The sequence below is a fragment of the Mytilus edulis genome, chromosome 3 (genome assembly GCF_963676685.1).
Source record: "Mytilus edulis chromosome 3, xbMytEdul2.2, whole genome shotgun sequence".
NCBI lineage: Eukaryota > Metazoa > Mollusca > Bivalvia > Mytilida > Mytilidae > Mytilus > Mytilus edulis.
The window spans coordinates 85,288,484-85,300,499 of record NC_092346.1 but is presented as its reverse complement, the minus strand read 5'-3'; the positions used below and the strand labels follow the sequence as shown (position 1 = coordinate 85,300,499).

The 12,016-nt window shown below is 30.4% G+C and overlaps 1 protein-coding gene across 2 annotated transcripts in view; it reads left to right on the top strand.

The window, feature by feature from the left end:
• Positions 1–111: 111 nt before the first annotated feature.
• LOC139517660 (conserved oligomeric Golgi complex subunit 3-like) overlaps positions 112–12,016 on the top strand; it is a 28,354-nt gene continuing 16,449 nt past the window's right edge. For both annotated transcript variants that reach the window (XM_071308936.1, XM_071308935.1), the window contains exons 1-8: positions 112–298; positions 3,665–3,802; positions 5,735–5,796; positions 8,690–8,855; positions 9,525–9,599; positions 9,948–10,040; positions 10,620–10,748; positions 11,745–11,863. In XM_071308936.1, coding sequence (XP_071165037.1) covers positions 134–298; positions 3,665–3,802; positions 5,735–5,796; positions 8,690–8,855; positions 9,525–9,599; positions 9,948–10,040; positions 10,620–10,748; positions 11,745–11,863 — 947 coding nt within the window. In that variant the 5' untranslated portion in view covers positions 112–133. The remainder of the gene's footprint in view (positions 299–3,664; positions 3,803–5,734; positions 5,797–8,689; positions 8,856–9,524; positions 9,600–9,947; positions 10,041–10,619; positions 10,749–11,744; positions 11,864–12,016) is intronic.

Here is a 12,016-nt window from a genome sequence, read left to right as displayed (position 1 = left end):
TATTTGCTTCAAACTTTTTATTGTTCTTTGATATCTTGTCATATTTAAAAAAAATACTTAGGAAGGTAAAATTTTAGATAAAAAAAAAATTATAAATATAGTTTCGTTTTTTCAGAAATTCTGTAAATCAAATATGGCTGACACGTTGCAAAACAAACCGGTGAACCAGCGAATTATTCGAGATAGGCTAGCTGCATGGGAATCTAAAACAAATTCAAAGGCTTCTTTGACGGATAAACAAAAAGATTCAATTATAGAGTTGACGACAAAAGCTTCAGAAAGAGTAATACCGGAAGACGTCAGTATAAAATTGTTATAATTTACACTTCCTTCACTTTCAGATCTATGTAAACATATACACAATTTACAGTTAATCGTACACAGTCTGTGCAAAAATCTATTTTAGCCTCTAGTGAATTAAACAAGTCAGATGCGTACAGCTACTAGCGATGCCATTCCCTTTTGAGCATTTACTTTTAAGTCCTGGTCCTAAAAGGTATTGGGTCTGTTCACCGGGTACAAGTCAAATCGGCACCTGGTCAAATCGGCACCCATAGAAAAAGTCAAATCGGCACCTGGTTAAATCGGCATCTAGTCAAATCGGCACCTATTTAAAGTCAATTCGGCATCCAATAATATTTGATATAATAAATGGGACTGGGACTATTATGCTAAGTTAGTAATTTAAGTATACTAACATAATAGTCCCAAATATATATAGATATTTCTAAAAATGTATAAATTCGATCATGATTTATTTTGTTAAAAAGCATCAAGCTGTAAAAATACAAAAGTTGATCATTTAAAGTTTTCTCAACATTATGTGACTGATGTTTTCATGGTTTTGATAAATTTTCTTTTCAATTAATAAATAACTTTAATCAAGTACATAGTGAAAACACAATGTAACACCAGCTTTTGTTTCGCATATTTCTGTCATATTTTCACAACTATATGATATAATCTAATAGCGAGAATTAAAACACAAACATGATTAGACCACAAAAAGACTTTTTATGGATATATGTGGTATCAAGAGAAATTAAAATTTGAATGTAAACTATTCAGGTATCCTCATTTTCATTGTGAGGACAAGGATAATAGCACGAAATGTTAGGTTAAAGTATATAAATTTGAATTTAAAGATTGAACTAGAACATTTTTAAAGATAAACTTGTATCACCTGGTGTAAGAAAATGTGTGTCAAAAAACTTATAACTTGTACAAAAACCCTGTACAAATTATAAATTGTACAAAGTTATATTTTGTACACATCATATATTAAACAAATTTAACATGGGTGCCGAATTGACTACATCCAGTGCCGATTTAACCAGGTGCCAATTTGACTAGGTGCCGATTTGACTATACTGGGTGCCGATTTGACCAAGTGCCGATTTAACCAGGTGCCGATTTGACTAGAATTCTGTTCACCATGGGCATGGGTTTTTAACAAACTGTAAGTGTAACATTCTGGGGTCTCACTAATTAGCGACAACAAGCGACAACAAGCGACAACAAGCGACAACAAGAATTATTTTAGCGACAACAAGCGACAAGAAGACTATTTAGCGACAAGAAAACATTTTTTTTTTATTAGATATAAAGAAATTTGTATTTAATGTTTTTTTTTTAAATATACGAGCAGATATGTCTAATTAAAATGTTTTCTTATATAGATAGACAAAGAAACATTTGTGAGGAAGAAAGATATTGTGAAGTTTATATTAGTATATTGGTAGATGAAGAAATTTAACATTTGTGAAGAAGAAAGAGATTGAGCTTCTTTTTTTTATTTTTAAATATGAAGAATATGTATAAAAGAGGGACGAAAGATACCAAAGGGACAGTCAAACTCATAAATCCAAAACAAACTGACAACGCCACATGGCTAAAAATGAAAAAGACAAACAGAAAAAAAATAGTACACACGACACAACATAGAAAACTAAAGAATAAACAACACGAACCCCACCAAAAACTAGGGGTGATCTCAGGTGCTCCGGAAGGGTAAGCAGATCCTGTTCCACATGTGGCACCCGTCGTGTTGCTTATGTGATAACAAATCCGGTAAATAGTCTAATTCGGTAGGTCATAGGTTCTAAAACACAAGGAAAAGTAATCTCATACTACAATAATTAAACGTAATACTGGCTGTTATTCATAATAGATGATAAAATATTATGTAAATAATTTTTTTCTATCAATTTTAACTTTCTTGTCGCTAAAATTATTTTCTTTTGCATATACTTTTAATATTTATTGCAATAATTAATTTTAATTAAAAAAAAATGTTTTCTTGTCGCTAAATAGTTTCTTGTCGCTTGTTGTCGCTAAAATAATTCTTGTTGACGCTTGTTGTCGCTAAAATTATTGTTGTCGCTAATTAGTGAGACCGACATTCTGTTCCAAAATTAACCTTATGCAACAAGACAATAATAAGAAAAAAAAAATAGAAATCAGGGCCGCTATTACCATGAAAGAACAAAACTGACACCTATGGACAGTCATTCTTCCCAAAGACTATCAGGGATTGGAATCAACTTCCAGCTAAAACAACATTGGCTGACTCGATAGAGGGATTCAGAACTGATCTGAAAGCAGGCCCTGGAAGGAAGTAAACAGCAAAAAATCATGTATATAATTTTTAATTGTAAATTGGCGAACGTTTTAAATGTAAATAACTTTGAGAAGACTTGCTGCCTTGCCCGGCACTGCGCTAAGTTTTTGCAGGACCATTCACATTCAATATGAATTCGGTTCCTTACTTGGAAAAAGAAGAAGAAGAGCGAATTAACCCTGGGTGAACAAGTACAAGGCTGAACGTGAATCAGGGTGAACAGAACCGGATTTCTCCTATTAAAAAGGAGACATGCATATGTAACTGGAGAAGATGATTCTTCTTACAAAATCATCTTTGTTGCCACCGGGACTCCAGCGTGGGACCTCTGTGTTACCATACAGGCTTAAGACTGAGCTTATGAAAAACTTCCTTAGGCTTGGCTCTGTTGTTATACATGTACACACTGCCTTGTAACACAGATAGAGACAAAGATGATTTTGTAAGAAGAATCATGCTCTTTGGTTACATTGATGTTGCACCCAACTAAAAAAATGCATGGTGGTTACAGGGAAATTCTAGTTAGGGTATGTGTTTTTTTTTAGCTCAGTTAATATACATGCTGCCTTGTAACACAGAGGTCCCAGGTTGAAGTCCAGTGGAGTAAAGCAATGTTGTAATGAAATTCATGCTCCCCAGCTGTTACACATAAAATATACCACTTTTAACAGTGTGAACCTTTTGTTTGCCTAGGTTGTTCAGACTCATGAACATTTCCTGTGATTTAATCATCATTAAAACAGAAAAGTGCAGAACTTCATTTGTCTGGTTTGGAAAAATTAACTTAAATATTTTGCAAGGAATCAGTTCTATAATTTTACTTTCTTCTGTGAACATGGTGAAGACCGTTTTTAAGGTCTTTTGGCTTTGTCTAATGATATAGATTTTAAAAATAAGGAAGCTCAATTTTGATATTGGAAAAATCCCATAAAACAATAATCAAGATTCATTAGAAAAAATAAACTATCATTTGTACCTGAGGGAGTTAAATTTATTTTGTAAGATATTTATTTTTGTTAGTTTTAATTTTTATGTTAATTTTAGTTACCAGAAGACGAAGCACAATTTGCTTTATCAAAGAAACAGGATGTTCCCCAGTCTCCAAGTTACCATGAAACTATAACAAAATTCTTTCAGACAAATGAGGATGATTCCCCATGCAAGATAGAAAATGCTCAGCAGGTACAAATACTTAAGTATATTTAAAACATACTGACATGATACATGTACATGTACATTTGAAAAGACTGTAGATGTATGTGAAAACATATTGATTCACATTCCCAGACAAAATCATTTTTTTTATCAATTGAATATTTGAGAAAAAACCTGTATCTAGAATAAAATGTTCATCATTTCGGATTATATACTTCCACTATAACAGTACAACAGTAATGAAAAACTTTACAATTTTCACCATTTCTGTTAAAAAAAGAGGGACGAAAGATACCAAAGGGACAGTCAAACTCATAAATCTAAAACAAACTGACAACGCCATGGCTTAAAATGAAAAAGACAAACAGAAAAACAATACTACACATGACACAACATAGCAAAATAAAGAATAAACAACACGAACCCCACCAAAAACTAGGGGTGATCTCAGGTGTTCCGGAAGGGAAAGCAGATCCTGCTCCACATGCGGCACCCGTCGTGTTGCTTATGTGATAACAAATCCGGTAAATAGTCTAATTCGGTAGGTCACATTCAGGAAAGGGAAGGGGATTGTAGTTACGACGTAATGAACATATCCGATATCATTTGTGATATGGTTATTCCATAACGGTCAACCAACTAGTGATGGCGTCCGTAAAATTTACAAAGGGATGATTTCAACTTCACCATTTGGAACTCTTGGTTTAATAGCTTCCTTGTGAGCAGCAACCCTCTATCAAGAAAATCATGATAGGAAATGCAAGCACGGGAATATCGTATCAATTGGGAGATATATACCCCGTATGCAGGTGCTGCTGGAATGTTGCTACATGTACTTAGAAATGGAAATTTCACAATTGGAAAGCTGAAATCATCTCTTTTGTCGTAAAGTTTTGTTTTCAACCGACCCTCATTGTCAATTTCTAGATGTAAGTCAAGATATGAGGCCGACTTAACTGTATCTGTAGTATCCTTTATCTCTAGCTCGATTGGATAGATGCGTTCCACATAGTCACCAAATTTTGAATTATTTAGTGAAAGAACATCATCTATATAGCGAAACGTAGAGTTAAAGGATAGTGCTAACTTCTTATCTTTCTTCCTAAGAAGTTCCTGCATGAAGTCAGCCTCATAATAATAAAGAAACAAGTCGGCAAGTAGAGGGGCACAGTTTGTTCCCATTGGAATGCCGACAGTCTGTTGAAAAACACGTCCTCCGAACGTAACAAATATGTTGTCAATCAAGAAATCAAGCATCTTGATAATATCAGTTTCAGAGAATTTTTTGTTCGAATCAGAGTGATCCTTTACAAAGTAGGATTTATCCCTCCCTAAGAGAAGATACTTGTATCTACGTTGGCCATTCTTTTTAACGAAGCAAAGCAATACCAACTCTTTCAATTTGTCTTTTAGTTTGGAATGTGGAATACTAGTGTACAGAGTAGAAAAGTCAAATGTTTTAATACTGTTACAAGATGAAAGAGAGTTAGATTGTATGTACTCTAAAAGATCTTTGGAATTTTTAAGTATCCACATCTGATTCACGCCCCCTCTAGAATAGGCAGTTTCACAATAACTTTGAAGCTCGTCTTTGATTGCTGATAAAATAGATGTTAATAATTTAGAAAGAGGTTTCGTGGAGCACTTGGAAGACCCAGCAATATACCGTTGTTTGTAAGGACACTTATGTAGTTTAGGTATCCAATAATGTACTGCAAAATTAAGATAATAAGTTACTCTTAATAAGGTTTATGTGACTTGAGGCTTAAGTTCCTTATAACTGTTTTGTTTGTTGATATAAGAAAATACTTAACATGACTGACAAATTTTTTTTGTAACAATTGCACACTCTTATCAATTCAGAATGTTTTTTGAGGCTGGTGTAAACTATGAACAGAATGTTTGAATGAATATAGATATAAACTGATTTTTATATTCATTCCTTCCTTTCTTTTTTAGTTTTTATCCTGGTTTGCAGAACTTGAAAATGATATTGAAAAAGAAGATGAAGACACTTACAGGTTTGTTTCACAAAAGCATGGTAGAATTTAGCGATCTCATGGTCAGAATAAATACCAGTGTATCAGTGTTTCTTGCTCATTTCCTGCTGTTTTAATTTTTACATGACAAATATTTTTTTCCAAAATTAGTTACAGTGAGTTGCTTGTAGGTGTTATGGTAAAATTTTACCTATAGCTCAACCTGTTTTTAAAATTGTCAACACAATAGGGACATTTAAATTGACCAGTTGGTATTGTTAGATTTAAATCTACCTTGATGCTACCTGTAAAAAATATTATTCACCTAACCAAAAGTTTCAGCATGCTTTTTTCCTGAACTTTTTTTTACCTAGGATTATTCTATTGAGAAATTTTTATTTTACTGTCATTCAAAATCTTATGAGTGATCAAGCCAAACAAGAATGACTTTATCATATATTTTATTTTCTTGCAGTTACATGTAATTTAAAATTGCATGACCTAAAATGCACTACATTTCATCTAAATGTTTGCATAGCCACTACTAGCAGTGTTTAATACCCTAAATAATCCAGTCGTAATATTTCACTCACTTTAATGAAACCTTAAAATCATATTTGAATAAACAATTTCATTAATTTATTTACACTAATATTTGACATCTCATCCAGAATTCCAATGATTTTAAATAATTCCCAATTTTATTCATTTTTCACTACTTCACTAGATTTTTTTCTAAATCCATAGTATAAATTCTGATTAACTTCCAATTATATACATCCTAATTTAACAGGTGCAGAATCTATACATAATTCAGAATCATTTCCATTACTATATTCCAAATAGTTATCCTCACTTATATTTTGTAATATTTTATTTATATTTTTACTATATATCACCTGATTTTAATATATCCACAGTAAACATTTTATTTCATTTCCTATAATAAATTTCCAAATCAAACAATATTTGATTCAGAATTTTATAATGACTATTTCCAATTTCACATTCACTTAAAACATTTCCTCATGTTAGGAATATTTTAGAATATTTTACTTTCATTTTTCACTTTATCACTAGATTAGACTATATCCACTGCATTACTTCAACATTTTATTTCATTTCCTATAATAATTTCCAAATCAAACAATATTTGATTCAGAATTTTATAATGACTATTTCCAATTTCACATTCACTTTTAAAAAACATTTCCTCACGTTAGGAATATTTTAGAATATTTTACTTTTATTTTTCACTTTATCACTAGATTAGACTATATCCACTGCATTACTTTAACATTTTATTTCATTTCCAAGATCCCATTTGAATAGAGAATCATCTTAAATTTGTAATAGATCCCAAAATTAATAATGAATATTTCAAAAATCACATTTAAAGCCACAGAAACATGTTGGATGAACTCACACTATATCTCCTACTTGAATTCCAGTTTTGAAATCTTTAAATCTTTGACATAACTAAATCCCATCGTATGAAAAATTGAATTCCTTTAGTGAACACAGCATTTTATGCACAAAACTCCCACTAATATTATAATAGATTTCAAAGAAAAAACACAGCAAGGTATACTCCAAAATTATTTCGAATTTTATATGTACAACATCATATGTAAGCCCCACAAAACGGTTTGAATGAATTATTTCCTCCTTGATGTCCTTCATGACAATAAAATCTTGAAAGAAACACATCACATTTTAAGAAGCAAAATTGCTATAAAAAGTCTGAGTAGTGAATTCAAATAAAATAAATCCAATATTGTATGCACAATGACACCAAAAGATTTAAAACATTGCAAATAATAATCCAAAATGAGAATCTTGAAGGGTCATGTGAAGAAAAAAACAACATATCCCTCTGAAAATTTAAACTGTAAACACCCTGAACAGCTATTTCTTGTTTCACTGGCAGCTGGACAATACTATGTATAAGGGTTCGAATTTTAAAGAAGCATTTTGGTGTAAAAACAGTTTTAATTTTCAAACATAGTAATACATATTTATTTTAATCTTTTACTGATTTAGAATTTTAGGTAAAAAATAGATAAATCAAATATATCAGGGATTTAAAACAATGAAAACCAAATTATTTTCTTCCCTATCAATTTTTAATAGAATAATCCTAGGTAAGAAAATCTTCAGGAAAAAAGCATGCTGAAACTTTTGGTTAGGTGAATAAAAATCTGTACAGGTAGAATCAAGGTATATTTAAATCTAACAATACCAACTGGTCAATTTAAATGTCCCTATTGTGTTGACAATTTTAAAAACAGGTTGAGCTATAGGTAAAATTTTACCATAACACCTACAAGCAACTCACTGTAAATCACAATACGCATGGGTCTGTCATTTAAATAAATATTATCTGATTGTACATGCTAAACATGTGCTCAATATCCATGCTTCTTTGTTGATGATTGACTATAAGGTGACATTGGTAAACTTCGGCTTCAAAACACGACATTTAAGTAGATGCTATATTTTAACTTCATAACAGACAGAGAGAAAAAAATTTGACGATTATACGATATGGTTGCGTAAAAAATGATAAAATCGTGCACAGAAGACTAAGTTTATGATATATGCATGCATTGGTTCAAGAATTGGATAAACATTATTTTTCCCCGGTCATTCGTTTCATATGACTTTTAATATTGAAAGTACAGAAACTAACTTATAGTTTTATAACAAAAAAAAAGAAAGAAAGAGGAAAAATAATGCTACAACTACTTGAAGTAATGGATAATATTTTATGAGGTAAATACATATTTAAAAGTTTCACTGATTAGTAAATCTTGAACCTTTTTGGTACATGTCTCTTCCCAAAAGACAGACTGTTTATAATACAGCTTATCATTTATTTTAACTAAAAACTTGTGAACATGTTGAAGATAGAATTGTTGCTGTTCTGTTACAGATCCTACATAACTGAATTACAACATTATGAATCCCAATGTGAAAGCATTTTACAAGAAGTTTCTGGAGCTTTGGACTTTCTAAATGGTTTACAACACCAGTATATATCTGTGTCTACCAAAACTAATGCCCTTCATGAAGCTTGTGAAGATCTTTTGACAGAACAGGTATGTCAACATGCCATAGGATTTTGTAGCCTTTATGTTCATATTTATAATTCTTATTTCATGCAAAGTACAAATCAGTTATTCAAAATATTTAACCATTAACACAGATTTATATGTCTTGATTGGCACTACAAACAGAAAGCAACATAAACAAAACAAAAAAATAAAAGATTTAAAACATAAATATAACAAATCAATGCTAAAAAAGAAACCTTTTTAGGTTTATTATGAGATAAGATAAATATTTTTGATGCGATGAATGATAACTTCAATGAATGTATGATGATAACAGTGACATGCACATTTTAATCAATCATTTAAGGACATGTGGAATGTTTAGATAAAAGAAGACTTTTGGTATGTCAATGAGACTAACTTAGCAACACAAAATCTAAATGTCATAATATGGTCATCATCAATAGTCAAGCTTTAAACCATACTGATTGTTAACAAACTGTAGAAATATAACAGAGGCTATGAAAGATCCACCTTAAGTCTAGGCAGTATTTCTTTACGCTGCAGTTATGAGTTTTACACTAAATGTAAAACTTTATAAAAAAAAAAAAAAAAATCACACACATTTTCTGACATGAATAATAGAACTGGTTATCAATTTCTATTTTTGAAAAAAAGACAACATATATTGTTTAATTGTTTATTATTTTTCAGACCAGGTTAATGAACACAGCGGAAAACATCAGCAATAAACTCTCATACTTCAATGAATATGACAGGATAACTGCAGTAAGTTTTCCAAATATCTGTAACATGACAGGATGACTACAGTTTTTCTGTAACATACTTAATACAATTTACAGGAAAGCTGGAAGCCTAAAAAATGACTCATTTTTTTGTTGTAATTATGTGAAATGACCAGAATAAAATTATATATATTTTCAATTTTTTATGTAAAATTGTTTTTGTGTTATTCATTAACAAAATTAAGAGACAGACTGATGATCAAATAAATTTGATATTATGAAAATGTCTCAAGTGTTAGATAGCTAATAGGACTTCTAATATCTCTAACACTGTAACACTATACAAAGCCATATATTATTATTGTATAATTGTTGACATTTCATTTTACAGAAACTTGGTTTGCCATCGTTGACAGTCACCAATGAATCTTTTGTACCCATGTTGTCACGTCTTGATGAGTGTATACTTTATTTAAACAACAATGTAAGTATAAAAGTGGTTTGTACTGTAAACAATTTTCATTAGAAATAGAAACTGTACTCTAGTGTTCTCTTCATCAGGGCATGTAAACTTGGAATTGTTGATCATTGTCAAACACATTTCATAAAGGAATAAGAACCATAGTTAAGAATTAGACAAATGCCCTTGTCTTTCATATTGTAAAATCTAAATATTTGTTCTATTCAAATACATGTCAAAATTCTTAACCACATAAAACTGACTTGCTCTTACTTAAAATGATAACTTGTTGACCAATACACATCTGTCCATCAAGTGATGTAGTCCAATTAATGAAATAAGTATTACCAAAACAATGCTAAAAGTTTGGATAAAAAAATTAAGGTATTATTTGATGATATTTACTTAATTCATATTAACTCATTTTAATATTTTTATTTTTATCATTATACAAATAATTTTTCACATTTATTGTAATTTTATATTTGTATTAAAAAACAAATAAATGTAGACCCAGTACTTATAGGGTTGTTTCTTTGTCATTTTTCACTTTCATTATCATTAGTTCATTAAAATAAAAGTTGTCTTGAATTTTATTTTCAGCCTAGATATAAAGAATCGCCTGTATTTCTAACCAGATTCAGACAGTGTTTATCTAAAGCCCTTAATTTGATAAAAACTCATGTAGTCCAGATTCTACAGAATGCCACACAGCAAGTCCAGCCAACTAAGGTAAATTGGAAAGATAAATGTTGAAAATATACATTTTTTTGTTTGCTCTATGGTCGGGTGGTTGTCGCTTTGACATATTCACCATTTCCTTTCTCAATTTTATTGATCATAAAAATACTACATAAGTTTTTTATAAGTATCAAGAAAATAATTGAGGTGCTATAATAGGTACTAGTATGCACTACATAGGAAAAAAATTCACAAAAAAAAGTCAGACAAAAAAAGTCACAAGAAAAAAGGTCATAGGAAAAAAGTCACAATGTATGCATGTGGCTAAAACTACCATTATATCATGGTAAAAAATATTATAGGTATGTCAACAGTACTGATAATAATGCATAAACTTATATCTTATTATTCCACAACACATTGAAACATGATGTCAGGAACTTAAACAATTGAAAACTGGTATTTGAAGCAGCAATCTAATAGTTTATCATCTATTCTTCTTTGTGCACCTATGATGATTATAACTTATGTTCATGGATCAATGGAGTCATCAATTCAAACATTCATATTAGTTATACTTGAAAATTACAAGCTTAAAATGTATCTTTCTAGTTATTTTCACCCAAATCTTCCATGACAATTATTTTGGATGGCATGTATTTAATTAAAAATCAGTAGATAAAGGAAAATTGAACATATAAAACCTTGGCATTTTTAAGTTATAAAGAAAGAAATGTTTACCAAAATACTGTTGGTTAAACCCTAAAATCCATAAATTAGATCAACTGTTTAACTTGTCAAATATTGTAATATTAGAAGAAACAATGTAAATTTATCAAAGTTATAAATGTGAAAGTCAGTCCTCTCAGTTAACTTCATTGTATTGTTCACTCATGCATGTAACATGTGTAGTAATTTAACTCTAAAGTTATATTTATTTATGTTCTTTATAATTACGTAATTGAATTTTAGGTATTGTTACTAGTCTATTGCTTTACACAGTTTTTATTGATCACAGACCATTACAAATAACAAATGTAATTTCAGGAATCTCCGAGTATTGGTGATAATGCTTTTACTCTGTTTTATGGGAAATTTAGAGCCAATTCTACAAGAGTAAAAGCATTAATGGAACAGTTAGAAATCCGTATAGATAAAAGTCCTGAGTAAGTGCTAGAAAATTAGGTTAAACATTGGCTATCAAATAACCATGTTTTTATAGCTATTAATAGATCACTATGTAGGCAATATATATCCATGCACACACTCAAGTCTATTATATATCTAGCAAAACATCAAGACGGCAAGTGAATGCAGTC